This window comes from Cyprinus carpio, chromosome A17 (assembly GCF_018340385.1).
Source record: "Cyprinus carpio isolate SPL01 chromosome A17, ASM1834038v1, whole genome shotgun sequence".
Classification (NCBI taxonomy): Eukaryota; Metazoa; Chordata; class Actinopteri; order Cypriniformes; family Cyprinidae; genus Cyprinus; species Cyprinus carpio.
Genome location: NC_056588.1, coordinates 17,155,450 through 17,178,413, shown reverse-complemented (window position 1 = coordinate 17,178,413; position 22,964 = coordinate 17,155,450). Strand labels below are relative to the sequence as shown.

General features: G+C 37.0%; 1 protein-coding gene across 4 annotated transcripts in view; it reads left to right on the top strand.

Moving 5' to 3' along the window:
- LOC109086026 (unconventional myosin-VI-like) overlaps positions 1-22,964 on the top strand; it is a 56,046-nt gene that overhangs the window by 16,533 nt on the left and 16,549 nt on the right. The window contains exons 5-26 of one of the 4 annotated variants that reach the window (XM_042774264.1): positions 1,517-1,646; positions 1,802-1,907; positions 2,590-2,645; positions 2,751-2,848; positions 2,928-3,092; positions 3,443-3,523; positions 6,757-6,765; positions 7,406-7,586; positions 8,889-9,033; positions 11,088-11,245; positions 12,516-12,607; positions 12,860-12,932; positions 14,185-14,312; positions 15,455-15,550; positions 15,784-15,954; positions 16,811-16,849; positions 18,053-18,146; positions 18,834-18,964; positions 20,236-20,313; positions 20,442-20,571; positions 20,718-20,808; positions 21,974-22,124. In XM_042774264.1, coding sequence (XP_042630198.1) covers positions 1,517-1,646; positions 1,802-1,907; positions 2,590-2,645; positions 2,751-2,848; positions 2,928-3,092; positions 3,443-3,523; positions 6,757-6,765; positions 7,406-7,586; positions 8,889-9,033; positions 11,088-11,245; positions 12,516-12,607; positions 12,860-12,932; positions 14,185-14,312; positions 15,455-15,550; positions 15,784-15,954; positions 16,811-16,849; positions 18,053-18,146; positions 18,834-18,964; positions 20,236-20,313; positions 20,442-20,571; positions 20,718-20,808; positions 21,974-22,124 — 2,403 coding nt within the window. Of the gene's footprint in view, positions 1-1,516; positions 1,647-1,801; positions 1,908-2,589; positions 2,646-2,750; positions 2,849-2,927; positions 3,093-3,442; positions 3,524-6,756; positions 6,766-7,405; positions 7,587-8,888; positions 9,034-11,087; positions 11,246-12,515; positions 12,608-12,859; positions 12,933-14,184; positions 14,313-15,454; positions 15,551-15,783; positions 15,955-16,236; positions 16,711-16,810; positions 16,850-18,052; positions 18,147-18,833; positions 18,965-20,235; positions 20,314-20,441; positions 20,572-20,717; positions 20,809-21,973; positions 22,125-22,964 lie in introns of those variants that run through there. The other 3 variants (XM_042774265.1, XR_006162163.1, XM_042774266.1) reach the window with 3 other exon arrangements.

Here is a 22,964-nt window from a genome sequence, read left to right as displayed (position 1 = left end):
AGTTCACCCAAAAATTTAAATTTGATGTTTATCTGCTTACTCCCAGGGCATCCAAGATGTAGGTGACTTTGTTTCTTCAGTAGAACACAAATTATGATTTTTAGCTTCAGGCATTGCAGTCTCTTAGCAGTACAGTGCTTGGCAATGGTCACAAAATCTATGAGAAAAAAAAAAAAAAAAAATTAAACCCTGCGGCTCGTGACGATACATTGATGTGTAAAGACACAAAACGATCAGTCTGTGCAAGAAACTTAACAGTATTTATATCGTTTTTTTTTACCTCTGATTCACGTAATGTCCGAACTGTTAGAACTCTTGTGAACGCGCTTCACAGCAGCCTGCATCATCTTCTTCTTGTGGCTTTATGGCGGATTGCAGACTTATAAGTGTATTACCGCCACCTATCTCTCAAATGGACCATTAACACTCTATCTACAATCTCAATCAGGAGTGTCAATGGTCCAAAATCATAATTTGTGTTCTACTGAAGAAACAAAGTCACCTACATCTTGGATGCCTTGGGGGTAAGCAAATAAACATCAAATTTTCATTTTTGGGTGAACTATCCCTTTAAAGATCTCTGCACTGAGTGCTCATAGCTGGCTGGCTTGTGACTTTTTAAAAATCTCTATGGGAAAAATTTATGGAAAAAATACTTCCAGATCCAACTTCACAGAAAAGGTGAAAATTGAAAAGTCTTCACTCTCGCTCTAGTGCTGTACACTCATTTTCCTTTGGCTGGATGAACAGATAGTCCCGCCCTAAGCTCACACCATTGTTGGAGCCAATGTTGATGTATTGGGTAGGTTGGGTTGCTCAAATGAACAGATTCATGTTTTTAAAGCACCACAGAACCTACCCGAGTTGTCTCTGCATATTAAGCTAAGCATTTTAAATTACACCCATAACCTAAATATGTATAACAAATTGATTATCTGATGAATTAAAGCCTCTTTTAATGAAACCGCACTTAAAATTTTAACAGATTTGGGTCATTAAATCTTTTTAAAAAATTCATGATGTATTCAAATATTTTGCATAACAATCACCTCAGGGTAGTGTAGGGCGTGGGTCTCACTGGCAGGCATGCCTGCAGGCACGGAGCTGATGGGCATGTTACTGTCGTGCTCCAGTAGCCCTTATTAGCCTCTCATCTGAGAGACGGCGGTTCCACTGTCAGCGTACGCTCATCAGCATAGCGCCCGAGCCTGTCAGGAGACAGCCCAGGCCCTGCCCTAGTGTGACTGCACGTCTCAGATGACCCAGCTAATCCTGCTCAGACGCTATCAAGTTGCCCAATGCACTTAATTAGGTCCTGTGAGGTAGCAACGCTCCACATGGCGCAGCTAACCTGAAAGTATGAGGCGCTGAATGACAGTTGTCAAAACATCAAATATTGTTGTGTCTTCAGCCATTGATCTGTTTGTCCTAAATATGGAAGACTGCAGATACAAAATCACACACGTAACAATGAACGTTTTAAATGTTTTCTGACCATATGTGTGTTATATTTCAGACGTCTGTGGCTAACATCCTGATTGCTGTGAACCCGTATTTCGACATCCCTAAACTCTACTCCCCAGAGACCATTAAGAGCTATCAGGGACGCTCTTTGGGGACACTTCCCCCTCATGTCTATGCTATTGGTGAGTGGGCATTTGAACGTCTGTCTAATAGGACACTTGAGGATTCAGTTCTAAGTCTTTGTTTTGTAGATATGTTTTTTTTTAAATGGCTACAGAGTTGACAGTGATTTTAAGAAACGTCTGTCTCTCTGTCTCTGTCTCTGTCTCTGTCTCAGCGGATAAAGCCTACAGAGACATGAGGGTTCTGAATATGAGTCAGTCCATCATCGTTTCCGGTGAATCGGGTGCTGGAAAAACAGAAAACACAAAGTTTGTTCTAAGGTCTGATAACTGTCAGTATTTTTATTGAATGACAATACTTTTATTAATATTTCTCACATGCATACAGGGTCCAAATTTAGTCATTTTTGCTATAGCTGGCTGTAGTGGTGAAGTTAGCACAATATTTCTTTTTAGACATGAAAATATATTTTTTAATAAAAATTGTAATTAGAAATAAAATATTATGGCATGCCTGTGGAACTGTTCAAAAACATGAAAACCCATTGTGTGACTTGATATGAGGATTATTCAGTGAGCCTGAATAAACTTTTTTTAGTGATGTACTGTAATAGTGTTACATTACCCTGCAAATTGTGGGGTCAGAAATGAATACTTTTATACAGCAAGGGTTCATTAAATCGGTCAAAAGTGACCCATAAATACGTTTATAATGTTAAAGAAGATTTCTGTTTCAAATAAATTATTACACACAACTATTTTTAACAATGAAAATAATTAGAAATGTTTCTCGAGCAGCAAATCAGCATATTAGAATGATTTCTGAAGGATCATGTGACACTGAAATGCAGCCTTGTTGAGACTTGAAAAGTCTTACTGACCCAAAACTTTTGAATGGTAGCATGTTGCTGTGCTCAGTAATGTTACTGGTAAGAAAATATGTTTTATGTTTCATTGAACAAGTTTTGTCTTTTTCACCATGTCTTGATCTGCTTAATTTCAGGTATTTAACCACATCTTATGGAACATGTCAAGATATAGATGAGAGGATTGTTGAGGGTAGGTTCTCCAAAGACACTTCGAACTGGATGTGTCTAGTGCAGTAATGTTTGATTTTTGCATATGATGCAAAATCTGTTTTTAAATAATGTCTGTTCTGTGCAGCCAACCCCTTGCTTGAAGCTTTTGGAAATGCAAAGACTGTCAGGAACAACAACAGCAGCCGGTTTGGAAAGTTTGTGGAAATTCACTTTAATGAGAAGGTAAACTTTCTCTTACTCTGAAGACTAGAGTGTGATCTCTGTAAGACTTAGTTACTAATTGTGTTCATTGTGTCTTCAGAATGCAGTTGTGGGTGGATTTGTCTCACACTATCTGCTGGAGAAGTCTCGGATTTGCATGCAGAGTGCAGAAGAGCGAAACTATCACATATTTTACAGACTTTGCGCAGGGGCATCGGAGGACATCAGGAACATGCTCCATCTCAACTCTCCAGACAACTTCCGGGTCAGTTTCCTGTGTATTGTGTGTGTCAGGAATCTGGAAAGCATTTTACTTAGATTAGACACTCTGTTCAACAGGAAACCTATAGACTGTGAAGTACAATATAATTGGTGCCATGAAAGCAATCTGACAACTGTGACCATAGCAAACAGACTGTATCAAAGCACACAACTGAACACATCAAATAAAATCCAATATGTGATTTCCAGGCCTTATTTACAGTAAACATTAAATAAATGAGACCATGAAATGGAGATGTACCACTAGATGGCATATTTGCTTTACAATGATTAGGAATGTATGTTTGGTCTCATATATTAACTTCCCTCACTGTGTGTTTGTGTTTCACTCAGTATTTGAATCGCGGCTGCACCCGATACTTTGCAAACAAGGATTCAGATAAACAGATCATGCAAAACAGGAAAAGTCCTGAGGTACGTAGAATCATCTGTGTTTGGGAATCTCTGGGTCAGTAACTTGATGAGTCCGTGTCCTCCTTCCTGCATTCTGATACACATTTGTGGCAAATTTGAAGTAATAAACAACCCTAAGCTAAGCTGTAGTTAAGATTTCTGAATTCATTTTGATGTATGATCAAATCCTTGCGTTTTTTTGTTTGTTTGTGTAGTACAATTAAGACTAGAGGACATAGTGAATGAACAGACCTTGACCGCAGCCAGAATCTCTACATTTGCAGGATCACCATTTTGCCTCAAATAGAATTAGTTACCCTCTGAAATTAGTTCATATCTTTGATGAATTATGTAAAGTGTAATAAATTCCAGAGTTGTTGTGTTGTGTTTGCACACAGCCCTCTCTGGAGACCAAGCCCATCAGTTGATGTTATTGTTATCAAGGGCCATTATTATAAATCATCGTTGTGTTGGATCCCTCTGGAGGTGATGAGATATTCATTAGCTGCTGTTTCTGTTGGGGCAGTAGTTCATTTGCTAGCTCAACGCCGTCTGTTTCACTACATTTTCAGATGAAGATCTGAGATTAGTTTCTTACCCCATATTCGCAGATGGTACTTTTGTTGTTGTTGTTTTTTTCTCCTTTTTTTAATCATCCTTGAACACTTGAATATTATAATGAGTTTGGGTTGGTATTAGGATATTTATGCAATCCATTTTTAATTCTGAATCAACTTAGATCATCTTCGCTCAGACTCTGGTCCCAAACCTAGTTAGCAGTCTAGTGCTTATATAGACAACAGGCTTTTAGGAATGCATCCTAACCAAGGAACCTAATAAGTGACTGACTTGGAACTCTCTACAAAGGCAGGAATTCTGCACAATACAAGCAGAACTCAAATTGACTTAACTGACCGTTTTTGATCTATCCAGTTTCAAATCTTATTCCAATCTGTTTAAAGGGTTAGTTCACCCAAAAATGAAAATTAGCCCATAAATTACTCACCTTCATGGCATCCTAGGTGTATATGACTTTCTTCTTTCAGACTAATCCAGTCTGAGTTATATTAAAAATGGTTTTTGATCTTTCAAGCTATTTAATGGCAGTCAGAGGGTGTTGCAGTGCTTCGGTGGGTGTTGCAGTGCTTCAGTCCAAAAGAAGTGAAATAAAGCGCATCCATCCATAATAAAAAGTCTCACACGGCTCCGAGGGGTAAACAAAGACCTCCTGTAGCGAATCGATGCATTTTTGTAAGAAAAGTAACCATATTTAAAACGTAATAATCAATTTAATCTAGCTTGTGCTCACTGTTGCACACGGAAGCAGTTCCGGACAGGTGACGAATGCGCTGCTCAGAAGTGATGAATGCGGAAGTGCAGCGGAGAGATCAAAACAAAACAACGGTCACTAATTAGAAGTACAAAACGAGGATTTGTAAAGAAGAATGTCGGAGAATTTAGATATAAGCCAAGAGGAGACTGGTTTTCCTTTGCTAAAGACCTGTTAACAAACGTTGGTGTGACAAGTGGAGCGGGGCAGAGAGCTGTGGAGTAATTGAAAATGAGCGACACCTGCACCACTCACTGGTCTCGAGTCCTATGGAGGAGCTCTGGAAGGATAAGAGGAGGAGTAACAACAGTGAAGGATGAGAGAGGACCAGGCCTGGGTTTTATTGTGTGTTTTGGTTCTGTTTGTGCGCGACAGTCGTTCGCGAGGGGCTGTCGTGCTCTTTTGTGTTTATTTTATTATTAAAGTTTTATTTGAATGTTCCCTGGTTCCCGCCTCCTTCTTCCCTACGTACGGACGTTGTTACAGTTGGTTTTCACGAGACTCACCGGCGCATGCACAGCACCTGACCTCATACGTTATCTGCCCAGAGCTGCTTCCGTGAACAACTATTGGTGCAAGCTAGGTTAAATTTACGTTTTGAATATGGATATTTTTTTTACAAAAACGCATCGATTCGCTACAGGAGGACTTTGTTCATCCCCCGGAGCTGTGTGAGATGCTTTTTTTTTTTTTTTTATGTATGGGCGCTTATTATTTCACTTCTTTTGGACTGATGCACTGCAACACCCGCTGACTGCCATTAAACAGCTTGAAAGATCAAAGACAATTTTTAATATAACTCCGACTGGATTTGTCTAAAAGAAGAAAGTCATATACACCTAGGATGTCTTAAGGGTGAGTAATTTATGGCCTAATTTTCAATTTTTGGGTGAACTAACACTTTCAGTCATGACATAATGAATACTTAATATTCATGGGTCCAATTCTCTACTCTTTCAATGGAGAATACTATCTCAACAGCCATTTATGAGAACTGTATATTTATATTCAAATTTAAGCTAAGCTTTTAAAATGTCACAGTGTCCCAGAAACCAATATTTTAACTATTCATAAAAGATGAATCACTCTATGGCCATCTGAGATTTCGGTTAGTACATGATTTTTCTGTAGTATTACAGCACACCATGAGTGTATTTTAGCACCATTTATTCATTGCTTTTGGGATCTGATAGAGGGTTTAGACCCAGAAATGTTATAGTTATAAATCATCATGCTCTTAAAAGCTATAACCACAAATAAGTAAATATTATAATACATTTAGTTTATTATAATAAACTAAAACTCATAAATAATTCTTATGATTATTTATGAGATGATGATACAACATATTATATGTTTTTATAATGCATTATTAATTCATTATAATGCCTTAAGAATACCCTTATTATAAATACATGCTTCATAGAAAGTGTTACAGTAAATTTTTTAGAGATGCTTTTCAGAATTGAAAAAGATTTCAGTGTATTTATGATTTTGTTTCACTTAGCCATCTTGAATTGAACTCGGTGCATTCTGGGATTGACAACTGAACAAAATATATATGCAAGGCTGCCTTAGAAATTGGCCAGTACTATGTTTTTTAAAGTGCCCAGTGGTTCTCAACCATTTTTGATTTCAAACCTCCCCTTCTCAAAGACTATATTCAAAGGCCCCCAAGATATTTTTCTTATCTACTGTATTCCATCATGACAAAGCTGCTAATTGTCTTATTTATAAAAAAATTGTAAACTTACTATTTTTTTAAAAAATGTGTTGGCTTATTTTAAGGTTTGTTTTGTCATTGAAATCCTAACTATGTATGCTTCGGAACAGAGCACTACTTTTCTAGCCATTTTGTTTATATTAGTAGTTTTCTAACTGAATATTATGTGTCTTTGCCTTCCCTGATCTTTTAAAAATTCAGGATCATAAGGTGATGTTTTACCAGTTGGCCTTTCTAAATGCTTTTCATGCTTTACGTTCTTCAACTTTCTGGGTTTCTATGCATGAAATTAGTTGTTCGTATGTGCATGGGGCTGCAAGCTAATACGCATGAGGCTTTCTGTGTGAAAAAAGTATTTTTGTAAGGGGTGCTTGTAGTTATGGGTATTAAACAGCGTTTAAGTTCTATTGTGGTCAGAGTGGTGTGATCTACTTTGTCATCAGACTGCAGATTATCACTACATCAGTGACTTAACGGCATAGTTTGCCCAAAAAATAAAATAAAATAAAAAATCTGTCATCATTTACTCACTCTTGTATCCTTTAAACACAATGTTTATGTTGCTCTTTGGACAAAGTGTGATTAATTGATGACTGAATTATATATTTTTTTGAAATACGACTGTAAGAGAAAGTCAAAAAGGAAGTGCTAGCACACTGACCCTCAGGTGTGGTTTGTTTTCTTTTCCTCCTTCCTTCAATCAGAGATCTAGATGTGTATACATTTCTGATCTCTGATTACAGCTGATGTGCCACTGCATTTTCCTCTCAGGCACTTGCAGTGTGTGTGATGTATGGATGGTAGTGTTGATTCTGGAACTGTGTGTCTTGATGGTCCGTTGTGTCTCTAGCACGGGAAGGTGGGTGCCCTTAAGGACCCTTTGCTGGATGACCTGGGAGACTTCAACAGGATGGTGGTGGCCATGAAGAAAATCGGCCTGGATGACACAGAGAAGCTCAATCTCTTCAGAGTTGTGTCTGGCGTCCTTCATCTCGGCAATATCGACTTTGAAGAGACAGGAAGCACCTCTGGTAGCCATTCATATAGCATCCGTAGAAAAATAACCCAGGATGATGTGACAAGTGTCAAGCATAAAGTATTTTTTTATCCTGCATAAAGTAACAAAATTACAACCAATCAGCACATATTTGATGTTTCATATGCAACCAGTGAGATTTCACTCTATATCTATTGCAATAAAGCAGAACTACAAACCAAACAGCCGATAAAATGTCTTGTGTCGTTTGCAATTATGCTGGTTAGGAACAAAAAAGAGATGGGGTTTATTGCTTGTTGCTTTGTCATGTCATGCTTGGTTTAGAAGTATTTGGTTTCTTTCAGGTTAAGAGACTTCAAAATATGACCAGTTTTGCTTTTATACAGAATTTGCACCATCTGCGTTCAGTCAGGGAAGAAATTTTCACTGATGTCTGAAGTGTTATTTCATTATTTTCCGAGTTCATGCATGTTCTCCTTATTAGACTCCCTCACACTCATACACACACACCACTCCTCCAGCTCAGAAGACCTCATTAGAGAGCTGCTGTGAGGGTAACAGGGCTTTTTCTAGTGTTGCCAGACATGCATCCAGGATTTGTTTTCCTCTTCTGATGAAGGAACAACACCTTTTAATGCTCTGGCCTGCTCCATTTCTCTGCTCACAATGAGATACCTTTCAGCTGGAAAATATGGAACCTAATATTATAGAGATCTTACAGGAGACCTGAAGACTATTGTTTATGAGCACATTTTTTTTGAAAAGGGCTGAGATATGATAGGAGAGAGCATGAGTGTGCTTTTATAGATTTGTTTACACGCTTATAGCTCTTGGACTGCACTGATGAATCAAAGGCACAACTTTTTCTTTTTTTTAATTTTTTCTTATCTATTAGGAACATGTTTTTAATATATGAATTAAATTTATTTTTGATTTTTTTTGGGGGGTCATAAATGAAACAATGGTACAGTGATACAACTGTCCTGATATGATGAAAAAAAGCCTTATTAAAAGAATGAAATTCCTGTAAAGGAAATCCTATTAAGTAGTTTGGCATAATCTCTTATGTGTAGAAGAATAATATTTTATTTAGGAGGGAAAACCGTGAAAGTTTTATACAAAATATTATAAATATTTTAAAAACCTGAAATCCATGTTATTGAGACTATATATATATATATATATATATATATATAATATATATATATAAACACACACAAACTAACATTTTTTCAAAATACTAATTTCTAAATTCTAAATGTACTTTAAAACATTTATAAAGCTCTGCTGTCAAGACACATCATAAGATGTAATAAAAATTTGCATCTGGTCTCAGGTGGCTGCATTTTGAAGAACCAGACCAGTCAGACTCTTGAATACTGTGCCGAGCTCCTGGGCCTGGACCAGGACGACCTGAGAGTCAGCCTCACCACCAGGGTCATGCTCACCACTGCAGGGGGCGCCAAAGGAACAGTCATCAAGTGAGTGACCCCACATGTTTACCTTAACATCTGCTCAGCCACTGACCCTCCGGCAGCCTGATTTGTTTTATTTCTTTGTTTGCGTCCAAATGAGACTCAAACCACAGATCCCTGCTTGGTATTTTCCACACTTTCCTCACATCTCAATCTTCCCTGCGATGCGTATCGTCTTCTAGTATTACATTTCATCATTTCACCCCATTCACATAACTGTTAAATGAATCCTCTGGTCACCCCCTCACAGACGAAAGGAGAGCTGAAAATAGTTATTCGCAGCTTTTCCATTAGAGAGATGGTCAGTATAATCAAATGTGGCATAGAGTAAATTGGCTGAGGGTCTGTAATAGTCTAGTTGCCATTCAAAGACTTCTGCATTTAAACGGACGTATTTCTTTTTATTGATTACGTAACAGAGAAGGCCTTTCACGATTAGGCTGAGGTATCAAGCAGCTTTTTCCACTACCTTTTAAAGAAAAGTCTCAGGTTTGCAATTTTGTGAAACAAAAGCCCAGTTCTTCTCAGCTTTCTCCATGCAAAACCCACAGTCCAATTACTGCACAAGTCTGTTGTCGAAGGGGAGAGAAATAGGAAAAACTTGATTGCCTCGATCGAATCGTAATGCTCCGTTCTTCGTCGCCCAGGTGGGGTTTTATATTCTGTGCCGTCTGAATGATAGGTCAGCGCTCGGTGGATTAATATTTAACCGAGCACAGATGCCGGACTGGGAGTGTTTGCACTGCATGAATAATGGATGTTTGTCTGAGGGAGTGGCCTGGGGTCTTTTAGGTATGATGAGAATCAAAGTCGCAAGAGGTTTCACTGCCCTCCTCATTTGACTGCGAACAGATGCACAACCACGTACATATGCAATATGCGTTTTATGGAAAATTATGGAGACTGTATTCAAACAAGGCTACGCTGACCCTTGGAGAGGGCAGCAGCTTGTGCCTGACAGAGCTTCATTTCAGAGGCGTATTGTGATTTTTAAAAATGTTAAACGCAACAAAGCAGGTGACATTGAGAAGAAAGAGCACAGCAGCATCTCAACACACATGCTATGGAGGGAATACACTAATAGCATGAAAGCGGGTTAATGAAAAGCAATCTCGCAGACTCGAGATCGTAGAGATTATTGTGAGCCAGGCCCAGCTTTTATTAACTGTGCAGGCAATAAGAGTCAAACAGCAGGTATTCCCACAGCGGGACGGCACCGTTGAGAGAGCAAGAAGGTTTTATCATCCAGCTCTGGAGTTTCAGTTCGCTGGTCTCCGTATGCCTCCTGAGGATAGTGGGGAGCCATTGTGTCTTGTGATTATGAGCTGCTTTGCTTTAACAGACATGTGTTATAGAGATTTATTGTGTTTTCTTGTAATATCGCTGCGCTGCTGCATTTCAAGCCCTTTAAGCTTCGCCGGGATTTCAAGTGCTGTTTGTTCTGTGTGTATACATTTATCAAAGTTATCACTGCAAAACAAGTATGATTTGAACCTTTTCCCTGTACCATTTTCAGTTGAATTATGTAATTAATCTGCAGGAGGACCATTAAGTTGTTTTTTATACACTTGATGAACAACAAAGCAGAAAAGGAGGATGTTAGAATGAAGGATGTTTTTGTGCTAAAAGTAGTCTAGGCTGTTTAGACCTAGTTATTTGCATGCCATAAACATATTTTCTTGCATAGTTTTAGGAATAGTGGTCTTTGGGGGACTCATGTAACTGTTAACCAATTTAAATTCGTCCCCATAAAAACAAAACTTCTACTGTCAGGTCAAATAAAGTCAGAGATGGTTTTTCAGCAGCCTTGAGCATTTGCAATCATAATGGAATTGAGAGGAAAATAAATTGCATTTTGACTCAAAATTATTTCTCGTTGGCGTTCTGCTTTCCCCTAAAGTGTTGTTTACACATTTTGCTTGGAGTGGTGAAACAGCTACTGTCTTAAGAGTGCAAAGTTGGACGAAGTAAAACAGAATGGACATGAATTGATGAGACGGCATTAGCAAAAGCCCTGGCCCAGATTTTGACTCCTCCTGTCCCACTTTGCTCCTCTCCAGGGTGCCTCTGAAGGTGGAACAGGCCAACAATGCCCGTGATGCCCTCGCCAAAGCCGTTTACAGCCGGCTCTTTGATCATGTGGTCAAACGGGTCAACCAGTGCTTCCCCTTTGAAACATCCTCCAACTTCATCGGTGTGCTGGACATCGCTGGCTTTGGTAAGGCTGTGTGATATCTGCAATGGACGGGTCACGTTGCCTTAACACTGATTTCAGTGACTCTTTAATGTTCAAACATATCAACTAGATGCATATGAGAAATGAGACAGCCTCACACACATTTCTAATACACACACACACACACACACACACACACACACACACACACAAACACACACACACACACACATGTGTGTTTATATATTTATATAAATGTATGTATTTATAACAATTAATTATAATGTATAAAGATGCTGCTTTTAATATAAATTCTAATACATATGTATATATATATATGTGATATATATATATATAATATATATATATATATATATATATATATATATATGTATATGTATGTGTGTATATATATACACATACCATATACATATGTATATATATATATAATATATATATATATATATATAATACACACATATAATATATATTATATATATATATATATATATATATATATATATATATATATATATATATATATATATATATATATATATATATATGTGTGTGTATATATATATATATATATATATGTATATATATATATATATATATACTGCATATGTATATACTGTATCACTACAAATATATTAACAGCTTGATTAATATACATTACATACAATTTGAGTGATATTTTGAACTTAAAATGAATTTCAGAATTTCTTGATATTTTGATTACTTAATAATAATTGAATTACTTGAATAATTTGAATTACTTAACAGAATTTTAATTATTTCTTGTTTATTTAATGATTTAATGATTATTTGTCTTAATTACATATTTTTAATTATTTTTTGGACCCCGCTTTATGTTAATACAGAGCTCTTTCTGAGAGATTTTGACTTGCGAGAAGTTCTCGAAAAAAATATCATTTAAGATGTCAAAATTATTTGTCAAAAATTATTTAAAATAATCAGGATAAAAAAGACATAAATGCACTTACAATTTCTAAATCTAATAATAATAATATATTTAAAAAGAGCTAAAAAATAAAAATACACTTGCCATTAAAGTCCATAAGGTAAGCATGCAATACAGTAGATGTCTGCTAGATGTCATTCATTCATTCAGTCATTCAATATAGCAGACAAAGTGATTCATTAGCTATTAGCTTGTCTTATGCAGAAATAAGGTTGAGAATATGCAGTAGGATTAATGATAATTAGCTCTCACTAACAGTGTTAATGTGCTTTTAGAGATATACCTAGCGCATGAATCATAAAATGCTTTTTTTATGTTCCTGTTCAGAATATTTTGAGCACAACAGCTTCGAGCAGTTCTGCATCAACTATTGTAATGAAAAGCTGCAGCAGTTTTTTAATGAACGCATACTGAAAGAGGTGAGTCATCAGTGTTATTGGGATTTTTAGTATTGATCAGTGAATCATAACTATGCCCTTCCTAAAACTGATGCATGAAGCCATTTCATCTGTATTCTTTTTGCTTTGCAAGCACACAACTGTTCCGATTTAATGATTCCAGTATAACTTCTTTTGAGACGTTCTTGTTCCAGCAGATTAAGTTAAGCATTTTCCCACTTTCAGCAAAAACGATGCACTTTTATCTTGTGGTGGTGTTTTTTTTCTCTCCAGGAGCAAGAGCTGTATCAGAAAGAAGGCCTGGGAGTGAATGAAGTTCATTATGTTGATAATCAGGACTGCATAGGTCAGTGTCCCTTTGGCTGTGAATAACAATGGCCTTCCTCCATTCCATTCATTACAGGATGCACTATGGCCCATAGACGCCAACTTAAATATAATGAAGTCCTCCTCACGTAGAAATGATATGGTCTCTAACCCAATGTGCTACAGCACAAATGTAATTTCTTCTAAAATTATGACCTTCAAAGGTTAAAATAAATGGTCCCAGACAACAACATAGTTATTTGTATACATCGCCATGTCTGTTACTCTCTGGACAAATCATGCCGAAGATGAATATTCCAGCAGAAATCCATGCTGGGTGCCGGAGATAACACAGGAATGAATCCTGGGAGAAACCTCTCTTGAACTCTCTGGAGAGGGTTTAGGAGATAAGATGAAGAGCTCGCACTGTTTTAGTTTTTTGATGCTGACTTTAAAGGTGATCGCTTGAGCAGTGCAGTCTGACCCAAATCACCCTTTCAGAAACAGAAAGTCAGTCCAATCTCAGAACACATAGTGAAATCTTCACCCGGTTCACTGAATGCAAATACCATCACCAGACCGAACTGTGCTGTCTGGAGGTATCAGAACCAATGCCTTTTACCTTTTTGGTCGGTCTGTATTTTACCCCCTAACGACTTACTGAAGATCTTTCTCATATGTATTGCAGAAGCAACCACCTCTTTTTTTTTTTTTTTTTGCCCAAGCTGTCAAATCTTAATTATTTATGTGAGTTTGCACAGTATGCAGGGGGTTTAACATAACATCTCCCCTCTGATGCGGCGCAAAAAGCAGGCACACAACACCTGCATATCACAGATGTCACTTCTTTTCCAAAGGGAAAAACTCACTTTTCTTTCGCCAAGTCTGCTTTTCCTTATTCTCTTGACAGTGATGCAACACATGTCATTGTGACTTCCAAATGGATGCATAGGTCCTTTCCCATCATGTCTCCTCATCAATCACATCACAATTATACTCTGGTGTCTTTTCATGCAAATACATGACTGCACTTGCATCCGCACCTCTCTCACCTGCGCATGTCTCTGATGAATTATGCATATGACTGATGCCTTCATAATGATTATCAAATAGGTCCTTGTTTGCCTACAGACTTTGCATTAGTCCATTAAACTTGCTGAGTTCTACTTCACTTTGGATAATACCTTCTGCGGGGGGATTGAATATATTAATTTACTATTCAACTTGAATTCATTCCCATGAAGAGTTTCTGTCAGTACCAAACTTCTCTCTGTGACTTTATTGCTTTGCAGATCTGGTTGAGGCAAAGCTGGTGGGTATCCTGGATATTCTAGATGAGGAGAACCGTCTTCCCCAGCCCAGTGATCAGCACTTTGCAGAAACGGTTCACAGCAAGCACAAAGATCACTTTCGTCTCACTGTAAGATATGGTTTGGTTCCTTCCAACAGCCAATACAGTATTGCAAAGAAAAGCTTAAACTACCTGCCTGCTGGATAGTTTCATACAGCCCCTCAGTAGTTAATAGTTTATCCTTCATTCTGGACCACAGATCAGTTTTTTTCATTTTCTGCATTTTTTTATCTGACCTTCAGTGTCAACATGTACATATCTTAAGGGATTGTTAAAGAGTAGCCTAATATTTAGAGGAAGATGGAGTAAGATCCCCCCCGCCCCACCTTTAATTTTTCTCCTGACTGTAGATTTCACTGAATCTTTCATCTCAGCACATTTATTTAATAGTTATGCTCTTATTCATCTTGAGAATGTCAATATTTGAAATCTATTCTATCTGAATAATTTTAAGGGCAAATGTGATTCATTTAGATTTGTATAGATTTGACATACATCTTCATTATTTATCATAACCTATAGGCTAATTGAATACATAAGCCTGTATTTAAAAAATATACAGTGTAATTCAGATGTGTCTTTTTGTCTGGGATTCATCTGATTTGTCATTATTTAATTATTCAACTGAACTGTCGAAATGCATACATTTACTTAAATATTACAGAATGTTTGATTTAGTTTTTCACTTTACTGACATTTAGAAAAATCTAAAATTATATGTTTTCCCCACAGTGGGGAAAGATGGGCGGGAACCGGTAAACATTCAAATAAAACTTTAATATCAAAATAAACACAAAAGAGCACGACAGCCCCTCACGGAAGAGTGTCGCACACAAACAGAACCGAAACACAAAATAAAATCCAGGCCTGGTCATCTCTCATCTTACACTTAAATAAATATAAGCTACAAATATGCAAAGTGTAAGTTTTTTGGCATTACATTAGGCTGCTGAAACTTAATGTGCTTGAAAATACAATGGCAGAATGCATAATTAGGCTACATTTTCTTTATGTAAAATTGTGTTTGTTACTTTATTTCTTTTGATTTATGGGGTTAAATATGACCAGGGCTTTTCATGGTGGTTTTGGTAGTGATTCACCCTGAAAGTCCAATCAATGTCAGGACCCAAATATGAAAGAAGTACAGCAAAAATACAGCTGCAAAGATGGATTTTGCTGAAAGTTTAATTCTGTGTGGGCTGGTTTTTCAGGTGCCCAGGAAGTCAAAGCTTACAATCCACCGGAATTTGAGAGATGATGAAGGATTCATCATAAGACATTTTGCTGGCGCTGTGTGCTATGAGACTGTAAGGTCCCAATTCACTCAGTTCATTCTGAATCAGTTTTTGAATGGAAAGCATCGTATTGTTTTAATTCTGTAATGTGACAATGTTTAACATAAGTTAATTAATTTCTGCCACACTGTGAAATCATTTGGGGCCTTGGGGGAATCCCTTTGGTAAAGTTGTTGGTTTTTTGTAAGGTTGACTTTGTGTTTATTTCAATGCCCTGTGGGTTTTGTGTATGTATGTGTGAGCAGACCCAGTTTGTAGAGAAGAATAATGACGCCCTCCACATGTCTTTGGAGAGCCTGGTGTGCGAGTCGAAGGACAAGTTTGTTCGGGATCTCTTTGAGAACAACTCCAATTCCAAGGACTCAAAGCAGAAGGCTGGCAAACTCAGCTTTATCAGTGTGGGAAACAAATTCAAGGTGAATCTGACATTTCCATTCTCCTGATAGCCAGGTAGCACATTTTGTCAAAGTTGTTAACAGGCCTGAATATATGACAAAAAAAATTAAGGTCTCAAAACTACAGGCTTTCCTCAGATTAGGAGTTCCTCAAATGTTTGTCTTTAGACCGCTGTAGATTTTGTTTTGTGGGGCTTGCTATTCATCAAGTTGTTTTCATTTTGTGAGAGACGTTTACCTTTGACCTGGTGACCTAATTCTTTTCCTTCTAACATTTGCCCTTTCTCCGTCCTCCTCTCTTAGACCTTCTCCTGTTTCTTCAGCCTTTCCCTGTGAAAAGTTCTGGGGCTGAAATAAATATGTAAAGAGAAACAAGGAAAAAAAGTGAAAAAAACTGAAGCTTTTGTAGGGTAAGCCTGGCTGAAATATTCAGTGCCGGCACCTGCAACCTCATAAACAAATGCAGATCTTAGTTTTCTCCCACCCTTCTCTTCCAACCTCTTTCACCCACTTGGTCCATTGCCATGTCTTTGTGTCAGTGTGACTGCCACATTTTTGGTCTCTGTTGTAGTTGTTTGTCATGAAATCATACACAAGGAATTTATACTTTAAGAGAACCTTCACTGTAAACACATCATCACGCCATTTATGTCACCATTATATACTGAATTTGTAGAAAAGATCTTCACAGTTGGTCTAACCACCGGCATAATGTATGTCTGATACTTCCTGTGTGTGTCAAAATATGTGATACCATTTGCATGGCAGCATAATTCTACAGCTATGTGTATAAAGGTTTTTTTTTTCACAAAAAGATACTCTTGATTAAAATGTACAGGACTCACTCTCACATTTCATTTCTGATTAACTTTCATAGACCCAACTGAACCTTCTACTGGAAAAGCTACGCAGTACAGTGAGTAATGGGTTATTTACTCATTTTAAAAACGTTGGCCACTTGTTTTGGTTATTACTGAGTGTGTCTAATGCATGCCGCAAACCAGGCGGCACAGCAAATGATGCAACGTGACAGTTGCTGATTTATGGCACTATGTAAATGACTTATTAAAATGAACAAAATATGCCTATTTGCTTTGCATGTCAGGAAGAAGGTATTCTCCTAAATTGGCCGTTCTTGGCCAGAATATGCTGTATGGACCCTTTTCACTGTGCAATGATGCCAAAAATTAAATGTAGCTATTGTTTTTTATATTTTAATTTGTTAAATGATTTAATGCATATATTTAATACCTTAAGTTATATTATCCTGGTATTTAATTAAAAAAAAAAATGTTGCTGCTGCTACAATTAATTATTTATATATATATATATATATATATATATATATATATATATATATATATAGCTGCTATATATATATATATATATATATATATTAATTAATATAGCTGCTGAGCAAGTGGCTGTAAATTTGACATCTTTGTATCTTTTGATTATTGCAATTTCGTAGAAAAACACAAGCGTTGTATTCATTTTATTTATTTATTTTTATTTGCTGTTACTGTAGACAATATTTGCTATTGTCTCTCTTTTACACTTACATTCAAACTTGTGGGTCAGTAAGATTAAAGGAAAAGAAAAACATTTATTCAACAAGTGTCAGTAAAGATATCAACAATGTTACAGAAGATGTATTCACTATTTCAAATTAATGCTGTTCTTTAAAACTTTCTATTCAGCAAAGAATCCTGAAAAAAGTATCACGGTTTCCAAAGATATTAAGCAGCACAACTGTTTTCAACACTGACAACAAGTGAAAACATTTCTTGAGCACCAAATCAGCATATTTAATGATTTCTGAAGGATCATGTGACTGAAGCCTGGAGTAATGACCGCTGAAAATGTAGTTTTGCCATCACGGGAATAAATTACATTTTAAAATATATTAAATTAAAAAGCTGTTAGTTTAAATTGTAATAAAATCTTTCAATATTACTGTTTTTACTGCATTTTTGATACATAAAAAAACATGTAGAAACACTTTTTAGTCAAAGGTCTTGTCATGCTGACTATAAACAACATAATAATATGTTTTACTTAAAATATATTGTTATAACTATACATAATATAATCATTTCTCATGTGTATGTGTTGTTAAGGCTCTAGTTTTATCCGTTGTGTCAAGCCTAATCTGAAGATGGTGAGCCACCAGTTTGAAGGAGCTCAGATTCTTTCTCAGCTTCAGTGCTCGGGTATGTATACAATTTTAGAGGTGTATTATTTATTTATTTTAGTTCCCGATTCATCTCACAACACGTGTGGTAATGCTTCAGATATTTTAATTTAAGAAAACCCATCACAAATACACAGCGCTCATCAGTCGCAAGCTCCGTTTTAAAACAAATCCAGATATTGCCTTTGGAGCGGCCATATTAAATGTGAGCTCCACTGATTTTTCATTATGTTTTGGAGGTGGCGTTGCCACAAGAGTTTTTGAAGGTTGCTGTTATTGCGTTTTATAAGCTGTTAGCAAAGTTTTAGAAATAAACTTTCAGGCAAGAAATATAAGAAAAGTATATTCTAGGAGCTGCACTGGTATGTTGATTTGTCAGTTAGTTTCATACTTTGTTTAGACTTTTGTTGAACAGTCATGCACCACAATAAATGTATACTCATCAACTACAGTACTTGCATAGTAGCAAGTACTACTTAGTAAGTTTTAAGTGTCCTAGGTGTTTATACTCTTATAAACTCATTCTGTGAGTTTTGTTGACAAAGGCAAGCACATACAGTGTTCAGTTACAAGGTGAGTGCACATTACAAAGAATAAGATGTTGAATCTTCCTTTAAACTGGGTTCATGCTTCAGCTCCGGTCTGTAATGCAGCAAATCCTTTATCTTCACTGGCTACATGATCTGTACTTCTCCTCTCCTCTCAGGCATGGTATCAGTGCTGGACCTGATGCAGGGTGGCTTCCCCTCCCGAGCTCCGTTTCACGAGCTTTACAACATGTACAAGCAGTACATGCCCAACAAGCTCACAAGGCTTGATCCTCGACTCTTTTGCAAAGTAAACCTCTATTGTTTTTGATCTTGATTTGCATCTAAAATGAATAGCTGTTTCTATTTGTGTTGTTATTCACATGATGTTCTTGTGTTGTACAATTAGGATTAGTATGATAGATGATGGCTAGCTGCTGGATTATTTTTAGAAAAGACTATATGACCTTTCATATCCATATGCCAAAGCACGCACAGAGTAATCCCTCATTGATTTCCATGATAAATGATGGTGGTTTATCATCGGTAGTTACAGATACATTTGAAAGTCAAATTGCACTTTAATCATACATCCGTGGTTACATATAAAGTATTTACTTCATCATAAAATGTACAATTAGATCCTTCACTAATACAGTGAATGAGCAGGCTGCAATTAATCATTGATTGCAATTATTGAAAATTACTTGTTTATTCTGATGATTGTATCATGCTTGTAATGCAATGTTTAGAGTATAATCAAGGTTCAACAATAAGAGCTTTTTATCCTGTCAGGCCTTTATTTAGGATTTTCACTGAAGCATATTTTAGGTGCATTTTTTTATGTCTGAAATGAAACCCCCCCCCAAAAAACTGTTTGCAACTATTTGTTTTTCATGTGCAATAACAGGTGGAAATCTTTACCTTTTTAATGTAACTCTTTGACAGCTATAAACTTCATAAACACTTTTGCTGGAAAGTGGTATACGTTGCAAAACATTACTGACTGTTACAGTGTGGTGATGGTGTTTTTGAGCTATCAGTGACAAATCTGAATTATTTATTGGCTCATTGTAAAGGAAAAATCTTTTAGAAGTCTATTTTAAAATTCTTAGAAATGTGTTACTTAGATAATGAACAATCAGGCCTTTAGTTTGGATTAGCATATTTTAGGAATACATTTGTTTTATCAATGTAATTTTGACACTTTAAAAACAATTTATGTTTTTCATTTGCAATGCCAGCTAGAAAGTCAACCACTATTATATAATTTTTTGAAAGCTACAAAGTTCATAAACACTTCAGCTGCAAAGTGGCAGAAGTTGGAAAGCATTAGTGACTTGTTTATTGTTTTCAAATCATTCTGATTCTAAATCACAATTCTCTCTGGCAATAATGTTCAAAACAGCACAGAAAACCAAATGTTTAAGTTTCCAAGGCATGAAAACATCAAATGTAACATCATTGAAACAGAAGAGTATAAGCACTGTCCTGAGGCCATCATGCCTTTCTTATTGATCTCTGATAGGCATTTAATAAAGCACGCATTCCGCTGTCTGATTGTATTGTCTCCTTCTGCAGGCTCTGTTTAAAGCACTTGGCCTCAACCAGAATGATTACAAGTTTGGCTTGACCAGGGTTTTCTTCCGCCCTGGCAAGGTAATAATGTCTTATGATATTTCTCATGAGGGTTGGAATATTATAAGACTGTTTCATTAAGCTGGCTCACATGGGAACCTCATAAATGCAGCTATATAAATCTCAATGTGTGTCTGTGCTTACCTCAGTTTGCAGAGTTTGACCAGATCATGAAGTCTGATCCAGAGCACCTGGCTGAGCTTGTAAAGCGAGTCAATAAGTGGCTGGTGTGCAGCCGCTGGAAAAAGGTCCAGTGGTGCACACTGTCAGTTATTAAATGTACGTCACCCTTCATAACTTCAGTAAACTGCCTTTCATAAAAGCAATTAGAAGCATCCCACGCCCTCCCATTCACCTTTGCAATGTTACAGTTTGATGCTGTAGATGAGTAAGCATCTTCTTCCTCTTTCTTTTACTTGCCACAGTGAGGAACAAAATGAGCTTCAGGGCCAGTGCCTGCATCAAGATTCAGAAGACTGTTCGCATGTGGCTGTGCAAAAGAAGACACAAGACTCGGTATGTACACACAGCATGCCTCTATTAGTGGCTGATTTCTCATGCATTGCAAACTCAGTGTGAGGATCTGTTTTCCGACACTTGTCACTATGTTGTTTGCATCCATTTGGTGTTTTTGGAAAGCAGTCAGTGACAAATCTGAATGGAAAAATCTAGTTTAAAACGCATTCTTTGTATTCATGTTTGTTTCATATGGTTTTGAAAAGCTTTTATACTTTTTTCAAGAAAAGTCACAACAAACAATATTAAAATGAAAAAATCACAAAAAAACAAACAACACAAAAATGAACATTTGCTGAAAGTTTACTCACCCTCATACCATCCGAGATGAGTTTTTGTTTCTTCATCGAAACCAATTTGGAGAAATTTAGCATTTAGCATCTCTTGCTCACCAGTGGATCCACTGCAGTGAATGGGTGCCATCACAATGAGAGTCCAAACAGCTAATAAAGGCATTTCTATAATCCAGTATATCAGTTAATGTCTTGTGAAGTGAAAAGCTATGTATTTGTAAGTAACAAATCCTTCGTTTTTATCTTCAAACCATTGCTTCTGGTTATTACAAGTTCGTAATCTATACTAACGCTTCCTCCAGTGAAAAAGTCTTGTCTGCATCAGGAGAACAATATGCACAGATCAAGCACTTTTAACTAGTGAAAACAGTCCAAAACAGTTCTAAACAAATATGTTGGTGGATTTTGATGTGAGAGGACAACAGGGGATACAGTTTTTTTTACTTTAGGGAGTGGTATTATGCATTATGGACTCGTTGTTAATCCTTAGTGATGGATTTGTTTATTGCAAACACAACTTTACAACTTCACAATCAAAGGTCAAAATTTATGAACTGGAGTTGTAAGGATTATTTAAGGATTATTTTGATGTTTTTATCAGCTGTTTGGTCTCTCATTCTGACAGCACCCATTCACTGCATATGATCCATTGGTAAGCAAGTGATGCAATGCTGAATTTCTCCAAATCTGTTCCAGTGAAGAAACAAACTCATCTACATTTTGGATGGTCTGAGATACAATTAAAAAAAAATACCTTGATATTTTTTCTCAAAATGACCCAAAATATCAAAATGAGATCTAATATTGAAGAGGTGTACAAAATATGTATTTTTGAATAAACTAATAAACCTTATTCTCTATTCTTGTGGCAGCATTGATGGCATGGTGAAGGTGAAAAATTTGAGGAAGAGGATGGAGAAATTCAATGAAGCTGTGAATGGACTCAAAGAGGGTAAACAAGAAATGGGCAAACAGGTCGAGGAACTGGCCACCTCCACCGACGCCCTCATGACCAAAATCAAGGTGAGGTTTTCCACTGGAAAACCGCCCAAGGTCGACAAATCCCCTTTCACCTCCTCCAGCGTTCAGAGCACAATGATGTTACATGGTGTAGCCCTTTTCTTAGTCTGCCGTCGTGTATCAGTTTCCATGCATAATTCAACAGGTGTGTTTTTTTCCATGTCCTGATAAAGGCGGTCTAAAGCTATGGCTAGAATTGTCTGCCAGCTTCAAGTGTCTCCCTTCTTGGGGCCCAAAGAAAGAGAGCAGAAGCGTTTCATCTCATTCAGCAGAAAATCTAGCACTCAACAGCAGAGTAAATAAATACAAAGTATGCAAATTGACAGTCGACAATGAGATTTCTGTCTGCAGATCATCATTGACATTCGCACCACACGCTGTCAAGTCGATTTTCAAGACTTTGTTGCATTATGCCCTTTCTAGTGTTGATTTCTTGCCTCCTTTCGAACTTTCTGCTTTGATTGAATGCAGTATATGCTTTATTGTATTCTCTGCGTGGAGCCCTACGTGGAGTGCATTATTGACAGGGAGCTCGAGAGACATTGTGCCCTCTCCCTGATAGATAGCTGGCACCAGAGCTGAAACTTTTCTACCTGAACATTCCGTTCTTCCCTTTAAATAAGATGCTCTCCGCACTTCTGCACCCGTGATAGCCCTCTTTGTTATTAGCATAGCACGTTTTGATTAGCATGTGGTTTTTGATTGGCAATGCCTCCCATCACCTTACCATCTGGACTGGAGATTACTGTGGTCTCCCTGGCTAATAACGAAGATTGTGTCAATGGCTGTCATTCAACACACTAGCTCTAAGTCATCTAGCGTTAGGGGGTGAGACAGACCTTG